General features: G+C 47.9%; 2 protein-coding genes across 2 annotated transcripts; both read left to right on the top strand.

The window, feature by feature from the left end:
• Positions 1-8,175: 8,175 nt before the first annotated feature.
• On the top strand, positions 8,176-11,711 carry LOC131812839 (foot protein 1 variant 1-like). Its single transcript, XM_059142819.1, is given in 5 exon segments — positions 8,176-8,865; positions 8,867-8,913; positions 8,915-8,941; positions 11,079-11,139; positions 11,616-11,711. Coding segments are annotated over 5 exon segments (921 nt in total).
• Positions 11,712-12,050: 339 nt separating this feature from the next.
• On the top strand, positions 12,051-18,009 carry LOC131812776 (uncharacterized protein C2orf16-like). Its single transcript, XM_059142712.1, has 5 exons — positions 12,051-12,116; positions 12,788-12,882; positions 16,506-16,742; positions 16,953-17,281; positions 17,918-18,009. Exons 1-5 carry the CDS (start codon positions 12,051-12,053, stop codon positions 18,007-18,009), a joined length of 819 nt encoding a protein of 272 aa, XP_058998695.1.
• The last annotated feature ends 4,077 nt before the right edge of the window (positions 18,010-22,086 follow it).

Below are 22,086 nucleotides of genomic sequence, written 5' to 3'. Positions count from 1 at the left end.
GGCATGTGTACTCGTGTTTCTGAGGGCAGCTGGCAGTCCCAGACCGGTGCCTGTGCAAACTTCTCTGACCAACAGCACGTGCTATCCAACAGCCGGCACTGTTTTCATATGGTTTCACTTTGTTGAAGAAAATCGCAGGTAATGGTTTCCAGTTGGTGGAGATATTTCACACAGCTTATAAGGCTGTCTGTTGCAGCAGCAACGCCCGGCACTTGCCACCTGCTCAGAGCTGGGACGGTGGAGCTCGAGCTGGGACGGTGGAGAGGTACTTTCTATCTGGTTGACTGTCGTGTCGCTTTGTTTTGTACCCATCCTTATTTGTTGGGGTGGGACACTTATAAGGTCTTTTGGGCAAATTCATCCCATTGGTTTTTGCATTTTGACATCTTTTTAAGGGCTTGTGCAAAAATGGGTCCAGTTCAGTAATACGGTTAATTTTGACGAATGCGCCTCGTCTCTGAGAACAGAATGTGTGTTATCTCACTGTTGGGTGCTGTGTTCAATATATACTCCGGGGAAACATCCTTTTAGTTGGACGATTTGAATTTTCTCTAATTGTACTGATAACATTTTATTTTTCTCCTAATTACCAAGAGACGTTTGTCGGTGTATCCATTTCTCCTATAATCCTCCCATTTTTGTTTTCTGTATTTTGAGTCTGTGTTGGTAGGTGCATTCATGTTTGAGAATGTTGTGTCTGCCTCGTGAATTTGTCCTTTGACCAGGAATCGCTTTTAATATTTAAAGGCAATGGCTAAAAGAATATTTTAACACCATTTGGCATGTTTTGGAACCATCTCTTGTATTTGGGAAATCCAGAGGCCAAGCTGTCTTCCAGGATAAAAGGCAGAATGGTCAATTTTCTCTCTCCTGTCCTGCCATTCTTGAGGGCAGGGACGTATGACCAAGACTTGGCATTGTAAAAAGCGGTGCTGGTGGTCCTGTCCTGTGTCCATGGCTGGTCATGCCCCAGTGAGGGCTGTGTGGACGTGTTCGGCAAGGACAGCAGCTGTTTCTACACTAACTGGTTTTGGCAATAGCTTTTCTCACCGCTCAGGCTCCCATGTTTGGGAAGGCAATGCTGTGGGTGCTCGACCTCTTGTCTCTAATCACCCAGAAACATTTCTCCTGACACACAACTGAAACCCATGCCCGAATCAACAGAAATAAATCACACACTTTCTTAAAAATCCTGGAGTTTTCAGTGGGGGTGGAAAGAAAGAAGGAGAAATTAGATTAATACAATTGAGGACATTAAAGAAAGGCAGGGCAAGGAAAAAACGTGGTGAGTGGGAAGCATCAAAGAGAGAAGAATCCCAGCCAGGCATATCCACGATCCCAGTGAAAAAGAATCGATCTCATCATGTCCAAGACAAATCTTCAGGGTTTTAAAAATCTGTTAAGAGAACAGTTACAAAATGTAATGGCACAGGAATGTTGAAAATAAACAGGAAAATATACAGAAGGAAGATATTAACCCAAAAGACCAGAGCATATTTTTGCTTTAGTGTTAGATAAAGTAGACTTTTAAGACGATGTTTCCCGAGAGGAAGTGTGGGAGTGAGGAGAGAAGAGACGGTGAACCTCAGTCTTTCAAAGGCCGTCCTGGTAAGTGAGTAGGGAAGTAGGACAATAGTTTGAGAGAGAAGTGGATTCAAGAGTTTAAGATGTGAAAAATAACACCGTTTTTTAAAATGTGAAAACAATGAAACACAAAACTTAGAATTTGCCATCTTCTCCATTTTCAAGCCAACAGTCAGTAGTATTAAGTGCATTTGTGCTGTACCATTACCACCACCACCTGCCTCCAGAACTTTCCCAGGTCAAGTTATTTTATGGATGATAATGACGGAGTGCTTCCCTAGGTGATGCAGGTGCGTGGGGAAGAGTCTTGGAGAGACGCCTTGAATGGACTAGAAGGGACAAGTTGGGCTGGGGCTGGCCTTAGGCTGGAGCAGGGACTGTTCATGACCTATCCCAGGAGGTGGGCCAGGTGACCGGCACAGGAGCTATGGGAAGTAGATGTGGGTCACGAAGCTACGGCGGTCCTTTCTGAGGGTTCCGTTTTCTCTGTGAAATAGGATGGAAGGTAGTCAGTTGAGAGCAAAGATCGGGGAGAAGTCATGACACTCAACCCCTACTCTACACAAACACAGAAGAATCTGTGTGGCATATGCACGGATGACTCAGTACATGGGTACCAGTTTTCTAAAAACCACAGGAAATCAGGATTCTAAAATCAGAGACTGTATGACTTCAGATCTTTCTCCACTTAGTGAGAATAAATGAAGGTTAAAGCATTACTAAAGGCAAAGCAATTCTAGGTCTGAAGTAGAGTCTAAAGCTTATTGATCCCACTTACCCACTGAAGAATCTTTTTGTACACTTTTTTGATTTTGCAAGATTTTTATTTTTCACTTCTTTTTTTATTTTTTTATTTTTATTTTTTTTTTTAATTTTTAAAAGATTTTATTTATTTATTTGACAGACAGAGATCACAAGTAGTAGGCAGAGAGGCAGACAGAGAGAGGAGGAAGCAGACTCCCCTTGGAGCAGAGAGCCCGATGTGGGGCTTGATCCCAGGACCCTGGGATCATGACCTGAGCCGAAGGCAGAGGCTTTAACCCACTGAGCCACCCAGGCACACCTTATTTTTCACTTCTTAAAAACTAGTTTCAGAGGTAGAATGTAGTGATTTATCAGTTGCATATAACGCGCAGCACTCATTCCGTCTAGTGCCTCCTTCATGCCTGTCCCGCAGCTACCCTTCCCCCCGCCCCCTCCCCTCCAGCAACCCCGAGTTTATTTCCTAGAGTTAAGAGTCTCTTATGGTTTGCCTCCCTCTCAATTTTCATCTTATTTTTCCTTCCCTTTCCCTGTGTTCATTTGTTTTGTTTCTTAAATGCCACACACGAGTGAAATCATATAGTATTTGTTTTTCTCTGACTGACTTATTTCACTTAGCGTAATACCCTCTAGTTCCATCTGTGTCAACACAAATGGCAAGATCTCATTCTTTTGATGGCTGAGTAACATATATCTCGCATCTTACTTATCCATTCATCTGTCAGGGGACGTCTGGGATCTTCCCATGGTTTGGCTATTGTGGACATTGCTGCCATAAACATTGGGGTGCATGTGACCCCAATCACTATGTTTGTATCCTTTGACTAAATAGCGAGTAGTGTGACTGCTGGATCATAGGGTGGCTCTATTTTCAACGTTTTGAGGAACCTCCACACTGTTTTCCACAGGGGCTGCACCAGCTTGCATTCCCACCAACGTGTAAGAGGTTCTGTTTGTTTTTTTAGCCAACATGGTTTATATCTTCTCACGTGATGGTTTCCTTTAGTAACCTGTTCCTCGCCTCTCGGTTTAATTTCCTTCTTCCTGAATTACATTCATAGTAAGTTACTACTGCAAAGGTCTGCTGGTGGGTAAGTTCCATCAGTCTGAATTTTGCTGGAAGTATCTTTATTTTATACTTAATTATTGGCTGATAATTTAGCTGGGTATAGAATTCTAGGTTGAAAATTTCCTGCTTAGTATTTGAACCCTCCCGACTTTTTTTTTTACTTCCTTGCCCTTTCATTGAGAAGTTTGTTGTCAGTTGAATTATAAGTTAATTTTTTTCTCTGATACCTTTTAAGATTTTTTTTTACTTACTGTTGTGTTCTGAGGTTTTGCTATGATGGGTCTAGGTTTGGATTTACTTATATTTTTATTTGTCATGCTTTAGATTTGCGATGATCCAATATGAACTTCATCCTTTTATTAATTTTGGATGATTATTGGGTCCAAATATTGAATTTTATCTACTGCCTCTGTACTCTTCTTCCAAAATTCACATAAGATATATATTGAACATTTTCATTCTAGTCTTCATGTGTCTTAAGGGTCTTTTCATATTCAAATATTTTTCCATACTGCATCCCGATTGATTTCCTTTCCTATGACTCTCCTGTATCTGTATGTACTTTTCTGTTTAACTGGGATGTTGGATTTTTAATTTTAGTGACATTGCATTTCATATTGGTAATTCTCTATGAACACTCCTATAAATCTATTTTTAAAGTTTATTCTTTCTATACAAATGCAGTTATTTACATTTTTAATAGTTTTAGATATATGTGCTTATAGCATTTTTTTCATATTCTTTTTTTCTAATTTATAAGTTTAGGTTCTTGATCCTTCTGTTTATTGTAAATACTGATAGCTCATGAAAATATTGATAGCTCATGATAGCTCATGAAAGTTTATTTTTTAATTTTTATGTATTATAAACTCATCTTTAGCAGTGCTTATTCTTCTGTTCCTTTCCCTTCACTCCTAATCCATTCCCAGGGCAAATCCTATGTCCTGGGTGGTTTGGATTCCAGTCCCCCAAGGATGTCCTAATCCCTGGGACTTATGAATATGTTACCTCACATGGTAAAGGAGACTGTGCAGATGTGATTAACAGTCTTGAGATGGGAGATTATGCTGGATAATCCTGGCGTACCCAGTGGAATCACCAAGGTCTTTGTGAGAGGGAATCTTTATATGAAGGTCCTTTGAGAGCCAGAGAAGGAGACATAACCACAAAACTGGAGACTGGAGTGATGTGCTTTAGAGATGGAAGGGGTTGGGGATGAGCCAAGGAACATAGGCGATTCCTAGGAACTAGAAAAGGCAAGGAAATGGATTCTTCCCTTGAGCCTCCAGGGGAGACTCAGACTTGCTGACTCCTTTATTTAGACCTGGTGAGTCTTCCAATCCCCAGAACTGTAAGATAATAAATTGGTGTCATTTTAAGACGTTAAATTTGTGATAAGTTGCACAGCGGCAATAGAGTGTGTTATATTTACTATGTGGGGTTACTGCTTATCAAAAACAAATCAGCAATTCAAAATATATATTTATCTGCACTTAATGAATATACCCATTTGCCTAGCAAATAGCCTTCAAGAAATATGTTCTAAGGGAAAAATTGCAAATGACAGTTTGTAATGTATCTCAATGTGAATCTTTTTGGATTTAATATGACTGGAGTTCTTTGAGCTTCTTGAATTTATACATCCATTTATTTCCTCAGATTAGAAGTTTTTGTCCATTATTTCTTCAAATAAACTCTCTGCCTCTTTGTCTTCTGCAGCGTCTGTTGGGACTCCCACAATGCATATATCGGTCTCCTTCATGACGACCCACACATCCGTAGGCTCTCTTCACTTTTCTTCATGCTTTTCGGATTTGATTTCAACAACCTGTCTTCAAACTCACAAGTTTTCCATTTAATCCCTCTAGTAAATGTTTTCAGTTCCATTATTGTATTTTTCAGCTCTAGTATTTCTGTTCTATTTTTTTTGAAAAATGTTTTTTCTCTTTGTTGATATTCTCATTTTGTGCTTGCATTATTTTCCTGATTTCATTCAGTTGTCATTCTTTTAGCTCATTGAGCCTCTTTATGACATTTATTTTAAACTCTTTGTCAGACAGCTCATAAATCTTTATTTCTTTAGGGTTGGTTGGTTTCTAGAGTTTTATTTTATTCATTTGGTTGTCCCATGTATCCCTGTTTCTTTGTATGATTTGCATTTTTATTGTTGTCATTGAGACTTCGTTATTTAAATAAACAACGGCCCCTCCCAGTCTTACTGACTGGCTTTGTACAGTGGGTGACATTCACTGATTAGCCTAGCTAGAGGTTCTGGAACCTCTCAAACCTTTTCTGAGGATGTGTGTCTTCTTGGAGTTTGTGTGTGTGTGCTCTCAGTCATCCCAAAATCTCTAAACATTTTGTCCCTGTTTCTCAGAAGCCTGTAATCTTTGGAACCCTCTGGCATCTGCTCTGGAACTGTGGCTTTAATGTGTCATGTGATCGTGTATGCTTGCAGTGGCTTTTTTTTTTTTTTTTTGAGTGGCTTCTAAACAAAGCCACTATTCTAGTCAGTTCTGTGTGTCAGACAAGACAGATGCCAGCACCTCAGACATCAGATTGTTCTTTGTTAATTATCTGTTGACATTGTTAGAAATTTTTCCTTTTGCCATGCAGGTATTTTCGTTTATTTTTCTTTTATACCAAATTTTATCACTCATTTCTTTAGTGGACTGCTGAATTTTGTGTCATGCTTAGAAAGAACTATTCTCTTATAATGTTACTTAAAAAATTCCTATTTACTTTTAATTATTTTTATTTTTATTTCTACTTCTGTTTATGTCTTTATCCCATACTCTGTATGGAATTTATTTTTGGATTAAGAGGTGAGGTAATCACCCAATTTTAATTTTCTTAGATCCTACATAATTGTTTTAACACCATATATGGAACAATATTTTTTCTTATGAATTTAAAATGCTATCTTTTTCATGTAGGTATTTCATGCATGTTTGGTTCTGTTTCTGGTATCTCTTTTCTTTTATATTTATCTACTGGATTTTCATGTGTTTATGTTAGGTTGTTTGAATTATCATACTCTGTAGTAAGTTTTGATATCTGGCCCACTTCCTTTTTAGCATTTTCATGGCTATTGTTTTCTGTATAAATGTTACAACCAGCAAAGCTACTTAAAATACTTTCTTGGTATATTTATTCAGATCAAATGTCTAGATTAATTTAGGGAGAATTGACTTGATTAAAATATTAAAACTTCCTATTAAAATAAGAATTATCTATTCTTTTGTTTGTGTCTCAGTATATTCCAGCTTTCTTCACATAGATTTTTAAAGACTTTCATGAAAAATTTTACTGAAATACAAATTCATGGAGAAAAATGAACGTAAGGCAGCATGCTGAATTTCCACCAATGGGATACACATGTGACCAGTACTCAGATTTAGAAATAGCTCATCACCAGACCATAGAAACGCTCTGTGTCGCCCTCCCAGCCACTTTCCCACTAAAGGGACCCCTATCCTGACCTTTGGTGAAATAGATAAGCGTTTTTTGTTGTTGTTTTCGCATGTGTGCTTCATAAAAAAGTAGTCATAAAATATATATCCCTTTGTCTGGCTTCTTCTTGTTTTTAACATTTTATATATGAGGGAGAGAGTGAGTGAGTGAGAGTGGTGGGGCAGAGGGAGAAGCAGACTCCCCGCAGAGCAGGGAGCTCGATCCGGAGCTCAACCCCAGGACCCTGGGATCATGACCTGAGCCGAAGGCAGACATTTAACCAATTGAGCCCCAGGTGCCCTGTCTGGCTTCCTTTTCTCAACACTGTGTCTGTAGGGTTCTCATTGACACGAAGTGGCTCACTGAGTGACTATGTCACAAATAAACATTCTTTCCTGCTATTAGTGGCCATCTGGACAGTTTCAGTTTTTAGCACCAGAAGTGCAGCTTTTCTTTTAAAAGTGTTTCTTACAAGCCTCCTATGTAGAGGGTGGGCTTCCTTTTATCATATTTCTGTCTGTTATATGCGAATAGAGAGACATTAATATCACATGTTAATTACACGCCTGGCCCTCTATCCAAATACTTCCATTTTGAGTATTATTCATTTGACTTGTTTTTATTTTTTTCCAGTTGTACAATGGAACCATCTGTAAATAATGATCATTTTGCTTTTTCTTTTCAATTGTTACATTTTGCATTTCATTCTCTTTGATAATTACATTGAATAATGTTCCCAAAGCAAGTAAAATAATACTAGCAATAGTGAAATTGGTGTAAATATTACCAAGTCATCTTCAGAAAAAATAATTGCACCTGTTTCTACTCTCATCGGCGATGCGCAGGTGTTTGTTAATTTGTCACTGGAATATCTATTAAAGAGGCATCATGGAGACAGAGAGTGCTTGAGCTAGAAATGTGTTTATTTAGTGAGGTCACAAGGTCCACTCTGGACCTTCCTAGGTGAAAGAAGCACAGGGGAATCAGAAGGAGGTGCACAGCTGAGCCTGGTGACGTGTGGGGCAGGGGAGAACAGGGCGCACCTCCCAAGCCTGGACTCCAGCCACTGACCTGGTGGTATTTCCAGGCTCAGCCAAGTCCCACGTGTGGCGCAGAGGGTAATGACTCTGCGGATCTGTCTTGAGGGGACTGTAATTGTTGAGGGGGGAGGAAAGTACTTTTCTCCAAGGCAAATGAGGCAGGGGATTTAGAGTAGGACAAAAGGTAAGACTAGATGCACTTCTCTTTCATTATCTGGGGAGCAACCCCACTGGGACTGGAGATTTGGGCTGCCAATTCTGGAAAAGATGGATTTAGATCTGCAATTAGTGGCTTTGGTATGGAGAGCTGGTCATTTCCTAGAGATCCCAGATCTGTGGGGGTCACTTGAGGTCCATGGACATAGCCTCAGATCTTGCACTGGCAGCAAATGGGGACGCAGCAGCTGGACTGGGAGCAGCAGGGTTTGCAGCAGCTGGACTGGGAGCAGCAGGGGACACAGCAGCTGGACTGGGAGCAGCAGGGTTTGCAACAGCTGGACTGGGAGCAGCAAGGCTTGCAGCAGCTGGACTGCGAGCAGCAGGGGACACAGCAGCTGGATTGACAGCAGGATGACCCACAGCCTGAAGAGCAGCAGCAGGGCTTACAGCAGCTGGACTGGGAGCAGCCACAGGAGCCACAGCCCCCCTTGGAGCAGCCACAGGAGCCACAGCCCCCCTTGGAGCCCCCACAGGAGCCACAGCCCCCCTTGGAGCCCCCACAGGAGCCACAGCCTCCCTTGGAGCCCCCACAGGAGCCACAGCTGGAGCAGGAACAGGCTGGCACACAGCAGCACACGGGCTTGCAGCAGCACACGGGCACACAGCAGCTGGAGCCACAGCCCCCATAGCTGGAGCCACAGCCCCCACAGCTGGAGCCACAGCCCCCACAGCCGGAGCCACAGCCCCCAGAACAGCCACAGCAGCTCATGGTTCTTGTGGGTTGAGGGTGGATCAGGTCAAAGGAGCAGGTGCAGAGGACAGTGTTCAGGTGTGGAGCCTTCTGGGCTGGGAGCCCTTTATACACCTGCTCAGGGTCAGCTGAGATGCTGGGCACACGGCCACTTCCTTGTTTCTGCTTGTGCTATTTTTCTGGAGTGATGTCTTTTTTTGTACTTCAGGAATCCATGGCCCTCTGTTGGCTTTCATCCAACAGATGCCTTCCTAAGTGTCTAAATTTGTCTTTGACCTCATCTTGCTTATTTCCTGTAAAAAGAAACAATTCCAGGATTTATGATGTTTCTAGTTATCTTGTAGCAACATGTAACTGATGGATCCCGGGCTCTTTTTCACCTTTGCTGTAGTTTTTGGTACCCAAACTGTTCCCATATTTAATTTTAATATTTCATTTTTAAAAATGAGATCTTTGCAGAGACACATGCCTGGCTCAGTTAGTAGAGTAACTCTTGATCTTGGGATCATGAGTTGGAACCCCATGTTGGGTGTAGACATTATTTTAAAAATAAGTAAATAAATAAAAATGAGGTCTTTGCAAAGGCAACGGAAGCAAAAATAAACAAGTGGGATTGTATCAAACTGAAAAGCTTTTATACAGCCAAGGAAACCATCCACAAAATGAAAATGAAACATACTGAATGGAAGAAAATATTTGCAAATTGCTTATCCGATAAGGGATTAATATTGAAATATATAAAGAACTTATACAACTCAGTAAAGAACAATCTGATTCATAAATGTGCAATTTTCCAAAGAAGACCTACAATTATCAAGAGACACATGAAAAGATGTTCAACATCGCTGACCATCAGGGAAATACAAATCAAAACCACAGTCAGGTATCACCCCACACCTATCAGAATACCTAGAATCAAAAAGATAAGAAACAGCAGGTGTTGGTAAGGATGCAGAGAAAGGGAACCCTCGTGTCCTATTGGTGGCAATGGAAGTTGGTGCAGCCTCTGTGGAAAAGAGTATGGAGGTTCCTCAAAAAATTAAGAATAGAATTACCATATGATCCAGTAATTCCACTTCTGGGTCTTTATCCAAATGAAATGAAAACACTAACTTGAAAAGATCCCTGCACCCCCATGTCCATTGTAGCACTATTGACAACAGCGAAGATATGGAAGCAGCCTGTGTCTGCTGAAGATGAACGGGTAGAGAGGATGTGGTGTACATCAACAACGGAATATTACTCAGCCATGAAAAGAAGGATATCTTGCCATTTTCAGCATCAGGGATGGACCCTGTGACCATCATGCTCAGTGAAATGAGAGAGTGGGAGTAAAACACCGTGTGATCTCACATACATGTGGGACTTAAAAACAACAACATTCCAAGAACAAGTCCACAGACACAGCGAAGAGACTGGTGGTTGCCCAGGTGGGGCTTGGGAGTGGGCAAGATGGGTGAAGGGGCAAAAGGTACCAACTTCAGTTGTGAAATAGGTAAGTCCTGTGCATGTGGCGGACAGCATGGCCACCGGAGTCAACAGCCAACAGCCAACTGTGTCACATGTTTGGTTTTTTGGTTTGTTTTGGAGAAAGAGAGAGAGTGAGAGTGGGGGAATCTCCAGCAGACTCCCAGCTGAGCATGGAGCCCGACATGGGGTTCAGTCCCACCATCCTGAGATCATGACCTGAGCCAAACCAAGAATGGGATGTCCACCCCATGGAGCCGCCCAGGTGCCCAGCAAGACTGTGCTGCCTATTTGAACACTGCTGAGAGGACTTCTTGAACGCTCCCACCATGAGAAACAGCCCTGTGACCGTGAGTGGTGATGGGTGTTGGTCATGCTACGATCACATCACAACAGGTACAAACACAGACCCGTTATGCCGCACACTTGAAACCAAGACTGTGTTACGTATTGTACTGAAAGAACAATGCGGTCTTAGTTAAATACAAGTAGAGAATTCAAGAAGGAAACAAATCACCCATAACCCCAGGCCCAAGACCACTAAGATCTTGGTTGATCCCGTGGAATTCTTTAAAAACAGACAGATCTCATGGTCTGTCATCTCACGTCCGGTGCGCTGTTGAGCTCCTGAAGTACAGGTTCTTCACCAACCAGATAAGAATTATCCGAGCCCTTGTCCTGGTGAATGTGAGCTGTCCCTGTTCAATAACGTGTGCCCGTGAATCCCAAGGTGTGCTTTCTGTCCTGCACGCTGGCTGGTGGCTCCCCTCATTCCCTCTGACCCACACTGCAGACATCTCCTGGGCCCCCTCTGCTGTCCCTTTGGACTGTGGCTCGCACGGGAGGACTTCCAGGTTAGCTTCTGCCCTCCATGTGGGGCCTCGAGCAGATTTCCCAATGGCCCCCATGGATGAAGACACCCCAGGGCCTGGCCTGTGCCTCTCTCTGCACCAGAGGTGGATGGCTGCACCATCACAAGCCACTGAAGATTTGCACGACTGGAAGCTCGGTGGTGAGAAATGGGCACAGAGTGTGCAGTCACTCACGTCCCGTCTACGTGCCCTGGGGAGGGCGCCCACCTCAGAGGACCTCCCCATAGGCAGGTAGACAAGGCGGCCCATTCTGTGGGATGTCTTCCTCTTTGAACAGTCATTCCTGATTCTTTCTGCAGGACTGCTATTGACACAGAGATGGAAGCCACACGGGGCTTCCTCCCATGGGGGTTGACCTGTCACACCATGGAGTGCCCCACCCACCCTTGTGCTGAGCCCTGTGCCTTCACTCTGTGGCTGGAGGTGGGGGTAAAAACTTGGGCTTGCTTCTGGCATAGGGGACCAGCTACGTGGGGTCTGCCAGGCTCCAGAAAGTGTTTGCCCACCACGGACCCCTCATGCGCCAGTGGGTGCACGTGCTCACGTGGCTCTAACGGCCAGTTGGGTTACAGCCTGGCTCTCCTGCAAAATCTGTCGGTGGGAGCCTGCTCACACCTGGAAGTTGTTTACTTAATGGTTGAACTCGACATGCCCAAATGTATGTGAAAATCCTACAAGGCTCAGCAAATGGTGTGTTTTAGAAGGTACAGCAACCTTGCCCCGCTTCAGAAGGAATGTTTTGAGGCTTCCTCAACCATGGGATCCATAGGAGCCACACCCGTGTTACAGGGTCTGCGCCTGTCCTCGAGTATGCCTGTGTCCCACTGTGGGGCTGTGGGGCTTCTCCTGGGGGGGTGAAGTGTTTCTGCTGAGTCAGCTGACATGGTTCCATCATGGAGCAGTGCAGTGCCATGTTCCTGGACATGTGGACCATCGAAGCAGTCATGGAGAACATCAGGGTGGAGGCGTGGTCTCGTGTTGAGGGAAACAGCAGGAGTGTGTTACTGCCCTGATGATCTCCGCTGTGGGGACTGGAGGAGAAGACCTCTGCCAGGTCAGTACTGCCCAGAAAAGCAGCTGTGAGTGACATCACCACACACTTGTTCAAATAACCCACAGCCTTTGTCTGAGACCCATCCGGATTTTGTACGGGTCAGACAGGAGAGGCCCATGAGGGAGGGCTGGGATCATTGGTCCTGCATCTTCCAGATCTGTCCTGGAGGCTCTGAGCTCTGGATTCCCCTGGGGAAGCCATGCTGACTTTGGTTTTGCGTTTGTGCACATGTGCATGTGCATGTGCGTGTGTGCATGTATGTGTGTGTGTGCGTGCACGTATTGGGGTAGTTCTGCTGGCTTTCATCTTGTTGCCACACTCTTGTTCTGGAAAGCAGTATGGAGATTCCGTCAGTAGTGTTTTCCTGTTATCTATTCCCCGTGGGCACGCAGACTCAGGATGGTTCGCAGACCCACGAGACCCACTCTAAGGCTTCCCAAGGCCACGACACATGCTTCTGCTGACTTCCGTGGGCCTTTACTCTGAGTAGTGCACCACCATAGTATTTGGGTCCCCGAGGACCAGCACTGATTTAAGGCTGGTATCTGGTGACCCTCTTGCCCTTTCTCTGGCCAGGCTGTGGACCCCTCCAGAGGGGCCGAGGAGAACAGCCATGCATGTCGCTGTCTGCAGGGCCCTCCTGCAGGGGGATCTGGCCTTGCTGCTGATCAGTGGGCTCCAGACCTGTGATGTGACTCAGGTTTAGGAACGCGGCCAGAGGCTGAAAATCTCCATCATGGTGCTTTGGGTGGTGTTTTTGCCACTGGACCTAGAGTTTTCCTGCTAATTTAGATCAAGTAGCAGCTCAGTGGGCTGTCCAGCCCCAATCAGCTGCTCCTGCTATAAATGCCTGTGGTCAAAGCACACTCGGTCTCATCGGTCCCTGCCTGCAGATTCCTGGGGTGAGTGGAGCACTTGCCTCTGACAGCTAAGGGCTAGCTGGAGTCGCAAGGGCGTGAGGGGGCCTGGGATGCCTTTGGCGACCCCCACGGTAAATATCTCTGGCCAGAAGAGGACAGCCACAAAGAACTTTGCAAGGATGCCGAGACTCTCCTCACTAACACATTTCTTCATCCCTCAACAGGGACTCGGCCTCCTGACCTCACCAGATAGTGTTTTGTGGGGGAGAGGAGCAGACAAGTCATCCCTAATCGACCCTGAGAAATGTCCTCCTCTCCCTGGACCCCTGGACCCCTTCCCTTAGGGCGGGGGCTGGCAGTACAGCCTTCCATTTTCATCTGTGAAGTTTACTGGAGAACAGCCTTGCCTGTTCATTTACATAGTCTGTGGCTGGTTCTCACCTCAGTGGCCTGCTGACTTGTGAAGCCTGTGGCATGTCCCACCTGGCTCGTCACAAAAGAGGCTTGCCAGTGCAGGCTCTACCGTGTGCCCGGGAAGTCCTGGCAAGCCAGCCTTCCAACTGCACTTTGTGCAGTTTGGTCCTCTGCCACCCAGTCCAGGAGATGGCGGACGCCCTAACCCTGACCCTAACCCTTGTGCTTGAGCGCGTGTATTACAACTGTGATGCCAGGGGCACCCCCTTGGCCTGACCCTATTTGACTGGCTACCCTTGCTCACTCCAGCTTCCCAGACTCCTGGTAACATGACAGGCAGCATCTGGCCCCTTCCTGGTTTGCAGACGGACCCTCCCGGGACTCTTGCTCACTCCACCTGCACAGTCCTGGAGCTTCTCTCATTACTGTCACTGCTCTGCACCCTCACGTTCAGGCCTGAGCACGGCCTTCGCCAGCATTGCCCACGGGTCGGGGCGCCGTGCGGGCACGCCACCAACTCTGCATCTCAGGGTCTGTTTCCACTGTGGTTGCTGCTCTTGACTCTTGCACCGTAACATCGCAGCAATCACACACGGGATCATTCTGGAAACAAATATCACCCATTGCTCCAAATCCCCCAACTACTGCATTCCAATGTTCCTGTGCAAATCCACTTGTTAAAAATAGAATTGTAGGAAAAGATGTGACAGGACTGTATGCAACCAACCCTGCTCTCTCATCCCAAACCATTGCAAGATCACAGAGGGGGTGACCTGGCTAGTAGAAAAAATGCCTGGGGTGGTTGAGCTCTGTGCACACTCAAGGTGGGGCTCTGTGTGGTGCGGCTGCCACACGTGCTACATGTGATTTTATGTTGCATTAACAGCCAAACAGGCCTAGCCAAGGGGCAAATGATCCTCTCACCCTGGATTTATCAGTCCATATATTATTTTTTAAAACTATTTATTTATTTATTTACGTGAGCGAGCAAAGCAAGTGAGAGAGAGTATGAGTGGGGAGGAGAGGCAGAAGCACACTCCCCGCTGAGCAGGGAGCCCGAGGTGGGGCTTGAACCCAGGTCCCCGAGATCACGACCTGAGCTGGAAGCAGAGGCTTAACTGACTGAGCCCCCCAGGCGCCCCTAGTTTTAACAGACTTTTTAGAACAGTTTTAGAGTCGCAGGAAAATAGAGAGAAGTACAGCGAGGTGCTTCGCTTTCCCGCTCACAAGCCACGTGAGCGTCATGACTTAGGGTTATCTTGTCCTGGCCTCTCCCGGGTCAGAAGTGGCCACCCTCACCCATGGTGCTTCTGGTGACCCTCGCCGCCCCTGCCACTTGAAGGTGCCCCGGCCCCAGTCTGAATCCAGGGCGGGTCCGAGCAGGGACATGTTTCTCTGTTGGTGCCCACAAAGGCGGACTGACAAGCACCACTGTCGGTTTCCTTCCCTGCCTTCCTCTGCTCTTCATCCAGCCCCACGTCCCCCGGGGGACAGGAAGGTTTTACTTTGCCCAGAGTAGACCGCGGTACCGAAAATAAAGGTCAGAGTGGGGCAGAGGTTCACTCAAGACTTTGATGATAGAAGTGGCGGCTCCTGCTCTTGAAAAAAGGGCACGCTTGCAACCTTACACACTTGCACACGTGGACATGCACACGCTTGCCACATAGGCACACCCACACACACTCGCACATGGTTGCACACATGCACGCACTCGCACACACACCCCTGCACGCACGCACAAGCCTGCACACACTGTCACATACACACTTACACATACTTGCACACGCACGCACACGCACACATCCACACACACATCTGGTGTCTGAGGGCTTCAGACTTTCAGATCTTGGGAGAAATGGGTTTCTTTGCGGAGAGCTCACTCTCCCCCTGATTAGAGAATGGCTTTTCTGGAGATGGTCTGTTTGCCTCCAAGACACAAACAATTTCAGGGCATGATAGATGGATAATGTGGCATTTCCCATTTTGTTTTATTAAGATTTGAAAATATAAATCCCTTTAGAACAAACAGCAAACCATTAAACCAACTGATATTATCTTGTGATATTTATGCAAAATGATGTCTAAGACCAATGGAGAAGGTCACTTTGGGTTCCCTGTCTCAGGAACAAGGAGGGCAGCCTTGTCTTCCCCTCAACTCCCCAGTCCAAAATTCTACCCCCAAACCTCGCCAGAGTGTTGGCTTGTCCCAACTCCTGCCTTGGCTGGTCCCTATCTCCCTGTGCTGTCTGGTTGCCCTCGTGGCTGTCGGGCCTTTGCTGTCCTCCAGCACCACAGTCCGGAGCGGCTCTGAGCAGGTGTCAGGCATGTTCTTTCCTGGGCCCCAGACGCTTGTGTGGTGCGTGCAGGGGTGCTGAGCACACCGTGTTCCCTGGAAGAGGGGGTTACTGGGTACCCTGCTGGGACCCAGAAAGTCCAAAGGGGGGGATCACTCCAGGGAGAGGTTGGAAGTGGGAGACTGACAGAAGCAGGAAGGAAAGAATCACACTATCGCTAAGACTTGTGGGGAACGGATACGTTTATTTAAAGGTCCAACAAGGTCAAGAATCTCAGAATTTTCATACTGCAACATGCGGGGGATGAGAGCACCAGGCGCTTTCCTCAGGGAGACGCCCAGGGGCTGGGGCTGGGGTAGGAGAAGTCATCAGAATGTCCTGGTAGGTTGTGGTGACCGGGGAGATGGAGTTGTTGAGAGCCTTCCCAGATAAGATGACAGGTGGCAAGGGAGACAGGCCCCTCTCAGGTGTTGTGGGCTGTTCGTGCCCCAAACACATCTGCTTCTGATTCCAGGAAACAGCAGGCCAGGGCTGTGACTCAGGGGTTTGAGATGGAGTACTGAGTTCTGCCCAGGGCTCTGGATCTATAGCCAGCGGGGGTGTGTGCTGACCAATCAGATCTTGCGCTGACAGCAAATGGGGAGACAGCAGCTGGACTGGGAGCAGCAGGGGACACAGCAGCTAGACTGGGAGCAGCAGGGTTTGCAACAGCTGGACTGGGAGCAGCAGGGCTTGCAGCAGCTGGATTGGGAGCAGCAGGGGACACAGCAGCTGCACTGGGAGCAGCAGGGTTTGCAGCAGCTCGACTGGGAGCAGCAGGGGACACAGCAGCTGGACTGGGAGCAGCAGGGCTTGCAGCAGCTGGACTGGGAGCAGCAGGGGACACAGCAGCTGGACTGGGAGCAGGATGACCCACAGCCTGAAGAGCAGCAACAGGGTTTGCAACAGCTGGACTGGGAGCAGCAGGGTTTGCAGCAGCTGGACTGGGAGCAGCCACAGGAGCCACAGCCACCCTTGGAGCCTCCACAAGAGCCACAACCCCCCTTGCAACCCCCACAAGAGCCACAGCCACCCTTGGAGCCCCCACAGGAGCCACAGCCCCCCTTGGAGCAGCCACAGGAGCCACAGCCCCCCTTGGAGCCCGCACAGGAGCCACAGCCACCCTTGGAGCCCCCACAGGAGCCACAGCCCCCCTTGGAGCAGCCACAGGAGCCACAGCCCCCCTTGGAGCTCCCACACGAGCCACAGCCCCCCTTGGAACCCCCACAGGAGCCACAGCTGGAGCAGGAACAGGCTGGCACACAGCAGCACACGGGCTTGCAGCAGCAGACGGGCACACAGCAGCCCCCACAGCCGGAGCCACAGCCCCCACAGCTGGAGCCGCAGCCCCCACAGCTGGAGCCGCAGCCCCCACAGCCGGAGCCACAGCCCCCACAGCTGGAGCCACAGCCCCCGGAACAGCCACAGCAGCTCATGGTTCTGGTGGGTTGAGGGTGGATCAGGTCAGAGGAGCAGGTGCAGAGGACAGGTGCTCAGGTGTGGAGACTTCTGGGCTGGGAGCCCTTTATACACCTGCTCAGGGTCAGGTGAGGTGCTGGACACACAGTCACTTCCTGGTTCCTGTTTGTGCCACTTTCCAGCAGAAAAATTCCAAGTATTTTTTAGAATTTAATATTGCACACGTTCTGGTATTCCGGAGCACCCCTGTTGTGTTCCGCTCATCCCCAGCACATGGCTTCCATCCCCTGACAAGGCTCCTGTCTCGGGTTTTGTCGGGAGACAGAAGCAGAGCCTCAGGGCCCTATTGGTCATCACCCCGACACAGCTCTTGACTCTGTGTGGAGCCTGAACAGTCTTGACAGAACCCTAAACAGCACGTGAGAGGTGGGAGGGGTGGGCTCAGGGTGTGGGCAGCGGGGGAAGCCAGAAACCACCGTGGCGGTGGGGAGCAGGGCCGTGTCCCTCCTGCTCATCTGGGGGCAGCAGGGGCCTGTGGGGATTCGGAGCAGGTGGCACCCGGGGTTCTGGCTGGGACCTGGTGCAGAGCCTGGGCCATTTGCAGCCCTTCTGGAGCTGCGCTAACATAGTTGTCCTCTGAGTTCCGTTGCTGGGCGCGGTCTCCTCTCCCGTACTTCCAGTGTGGGCAGCGGCCGGAGTTTTCCTGGGAATCAGGATCGGTCACTGCAGTCAGTACAAAGCCTCCCGGCTGCCTGTTGACTCCGAGGCATGAGGGGCCCAAAGTGGCAGACTGGCCACCTGAAGCTTCAGTCCAGGGGAAGGGCTGTGTGTCCCAGGGGGGAGCATTTCTCCCTCTGGATCTAAGACCTTTCCACCAGCAGAGCACAAGGTCATGGGGTTTGGAAACAAACATTTTGCTAGTGGGTTCGTAGTGAAAATAGTGGGGAAGCCTGTGGTGGCAAAAGCGACCTGTGTGTCTAGGGCGACTCTCTTCGCAGGGGTGGCGTCTGGCGGCTCCGTCCGGCCTCCCCGCCGTCCCGCTCCAGGTGGAACACGTGCGAGCGCGTTTCGATTGCTCGAGGTCTTGAAATTCCACAGCTCTTGGATGTTCTGTTCCGTGTCCCCAGACGTTTTTCTTCTCTTTCAGTTTGGGAACTTTCTCTCTCTCTCCTTTTCTTTCTTTCTCTCTTTCTTTCTTAAAGATTTTTATTTATTTATTTGGAAGGGAGAGCAGAGTGCGAGCGAGCGAGCCGTTGAGCACGGTGGGAAGGGCAGAGGGAGAGCGAGGGGGACGCAGGCGCCCCGCTGAGCAGGGAGCCCGACAGGAGGCTCGCGCCCAGGACCCGGATCATGACCTGAGCCGAAGGCAGACGCTTCACAGACCGAGCCCTCCAGGGGCCCCCAGTTTGGGAGGTTTCCACTGACCTGCCTCTGGGTTCATGGAATCTTTCCGCATTGTGTCTGGTCTACTGAGGAGCCCATCAAGGATTTTCATTTCTGTCTCGGGATACTTGATCTCAGCTTTTCTCTGATTCTTTCTCAGGATTTCCTCCTGGAGCTCACGTCTGCCCGCTTGCTCTTGCCTGTCTCCTTGCAGCACGACCAGCCTCCTTTTCTGTTCATTTCAAAATCCCGGCCATGTCTGCGTCCAACTCGGGCGCTTGCTCTGTGTCTTCCCGCTACGCTGTTTGCCTTCTAGTCTGCCTTGTAACTATGTGTTGAGAGCCAGACGTGACGTACCAGGTGGATGGAATTGTGGTAAACAGGCCCGTAGGGGTGTGTTAATAAGGTGTGTGTGGGGGAAGTGTCCTGAGTCTCTTAGTGAGCAGGCCCGCGACCTTTACACATGTGTCTGAGCTGCTCCTCCTCCCAGCCAGCTGGTTGTGAGGGCCGGGGCTGGAGCTGGGCCCTTCCCTCCCGCCAGGTCCCTTGGGCTCTGAGAAAACCCCAGCAAGGTTAGGCTTGGTAAAATGATTTATCCTGAGGGCAGACCGCATGGAGAACAGAGTTCTCTGGCATGTTTCAAAGTGTCTACTCCAATCCTCTCTGGCCAAAAGCACGAGGGAATCTTGGTTGTGTCCACGTGGAGTTCATAGCTCTCGGACACGTCAGCACTGTGGCACTGGTTCCCACAGGGTCTCTGCTTCCATAAGTCGTGATTCCCTGTCTCTCCAGGTACTAGTGGCAGCCGTGTGCCCAGGGACCTCTGTTCTCCGGTGGGTCTGTCGCAGGGTGTTGGTTTTCAGGTCAACGTTTTCTTGTGAGGTTGAAAGTGACCCCTTCCAAACTCCCTACATGCCCAACTGAAGGGGTTTCCCTCTGTAAGACACTTTAAAATCCCCTAAAAATCGAAGACTCTTTTACTGTGTAATGTATATGGGCCAGATAAATATAGCCTTTGAATATAGTAAACACCAACTTATTCTAAATATGTCAGTACTGCCTTTAAATTTACTTACGGTTACTTACAATTTTTACCTTCAAAGTCTGAAGTCAGCGACTTAACTACACACCTTCCGTGGAAACCGCGGGGTGATTTGGTATGTTTACTATACGGGTTATTCCAAAACAAAGTCATAGGACATGGATTTTAAAATTGAGATATAATTCATATATGACAAAATAACCGTTTAGTGTATACGATTCAGTGGTTTTTAGTAGATTCACAAAGTAATACAGCTACTACTCCCATCTCCTTCCAGACATTTTCATCACCCCCAAAGAAACCCCGAATGTTAGCAGGTAGCCTCCACTCCTCCATTCCCACCCAGTCCCCCCAGAATGCTAACCTTCTTCCTGGCTTTGTGGATTCACCTACTTTGGACATTTCACATAAATGGGGTTATATGTGGCCTTTTGTGTCTGTCTTCTTTCCCTCGGCGTAGTTTCTTTGAGTTTATGTCATAGCATGGATCAGAACTTTGTAGCTCTTTAGGGCTAAGTAACATTCCGTCGTGGGCTATACCCCATTCTGTTGATCCACGCCTCCGTTGGTAGGCATGTGGGCATTTCCGCTTTGTGGCAGCTGGGAGCCGTGCCGCTATGAACATTACTGCGCGAGTTTTTGCGTGACTTCGGTTTTCAGATCTCTTGGGGATGTCTAGCAGTGGAACTTCTGAGTCCTATGGTAACTCTGTGTAACATTTGCGGAGCTGCCGCAAGAGTTCCAGTTTCTCCGCACCCTCACCAACATTCGCTATTTCTGACTTTTTGATCATTGCCGTCCAAGGCAGTGTGAGTGGGACCTCCCTGGGTTCTGACCGGCACATCCCTGCTTCCTAATAATGTTCAGCATTTTTTATTGGCTTATTATCTATTTGTGTGTCTTCCTGGAAAAATGCCTATTCAAAACCTTTACTAAATTTTTAATTGGATTATTTGTCTTAAAAACAGGTTTTTAGAGTAGTAAGAGTTTTGTGTATTCTAAATATAAGCCAGTTGAGAAATGTGTGATTTGCAAATATTTTCTCCCCTCTGTAGGCTGTCTTTTCATTTTTTTGACAGTGTTCTTTGAATCACAAGATTTTAAATTTTGATGGAGTCAAATTTATCTGATTTTTTTTTCTTGTGCTTTTGATGTCACATCTCAGAGCCATTGCCTGATCTAAGGTCACAAGGACCTAGTTCATGTTTTCTTCTGAGAGTCTTGTGGTTTATAGTTTTTAAAAATTTTATTTATTTATTTATTTGAGAGAGAGAGAGAGAGAGAGAGAGAGAGAGAGAGAAAGCATGAGCAGAGGGAGGGAGAGAGAGAAGCAAGCTCCCCACTGAGCAGGGAGCCTGACTTGGGGCTCGATTCCAGGACCCAGAGATCATGACCTGAGCTAAAGGCAGAGGCTTAAGTGACGGAGCCCCCAGGGGCCCCTGTGGTGTATAGTTTCAACTTTTATGATTAAGTACTTGATCCAGGTAGAGGGTTTGTTGTGGTTGTTGCTGCTTTTATACAGGATGGGAGGTGAAGATCCAACTTCCTCCCCGTGACGGTGGGTGTCTCGTCGTGTCAGTGCCATCTGTGAACAAGAAGCTCCACGGAGTGTTCTGGGACGTTTGTGGACGATCCGTGGGACGTAACTCACCATCTCTGCACTCTCAGTGCCATTGCACTGGTCCGTGCATCTGTCCTCAGGGCAGCAACGCAGCACCCCAGCTAGCGCCACCCTGAAGCACACTTCGAAACTGGGAGCGATGACCTCCCCACCTTTTTTTTTTCCAGGACTGTTTTGATTATCTGAGATTCCTTGAATTTTCATCAGTTGTAGGATCAGATTGTCAGTTTCTGCAAAAAGCAACTGGGATTTTGGTAGGGGTTGCGTTCGGTCCGCCAATCCGGTTGAGGAAGATTGTCGTTTCAACAATGTTACATCTCCCGGTATGTGGATGCGGGTGCCTTTCTGCTTACCTTGGTCTTCGATGTCTCTCAATGGTGTTTCGCAGTTTTCAGTATGCAAGTCCATGAAGTGTGGTGTCAGCGGTGGGTCCGGTCGCTGCCCTGTATCAGGTTGAGGAGCTCCCCTTGTGTTCGTCCCTGGGCTGAACCAAAGCTGTGGCATCCGGGACCCGGAGCCCAGAGACAGAGAGCTCGTGCCCCTGCGCTGAGCCACACTGTCTCCGGCCCCAGATGCGCTCCGCTTCGCCTTTCGTCCTACAGAACACGTCGGGAGCACAGGTTGCTTTCGCCTCACTTGCCTCTCTGTGGACTTGACTCGTGCGCTGGGGCCTGGGTGGGCACAGAAATCACACGCTGGATCCCTTCTGAGGACGGTCGTCTCCTGCGGAAGGAGCCGTGTCCACCACTCCGACAAACACAGACGCTGAATCCCACCTCGGCTCGGCGGGATCTCCCTCTACG

The sequence above is a fragment of the Mustela lutreola genome, chromosome 1, assembly GCF_030435805.1.
Source record: "Mustela lutreola isolate mMusLut2 chromosome 1, mMusLut2.pri, whole genome shotgun sequence".
Lineage (NCBI taxonomy): Eukaryota > Metazoa > Chordata > Mammalia > Carnivora > Mustelidae > Mustela > Mustela lutreola.
The sequence above is the reverse complement of the archived record's forward strand: the minus strand, read 5'-3'. Positions and strand labels throughout refer to the sequence as shown.

Coding starts and splice junctions, on each gene's coding strand:
- LOC131812776 (XM_059142712.1), top strand. CDS start 12,051: ATGGAGCAGTGCAGTGCCATGTTCCTGGACATGTGGACCATCGAAGCA. Junction 16,743..16,952: donor AACAGCTGGACTGGGAGCAG/CAGGGTTTGCAG, acceptor CCCTTGGAGCCC/CCACAGGAGCCACAGCCCCC. Junction 17,282..17,917: donor GTGGGTTGAGGGTGGATCAG/GTCAGAGGAGCA, acceptor CCGTACTTCCAG/TGTGGGCAGCGGCCGGAGTT.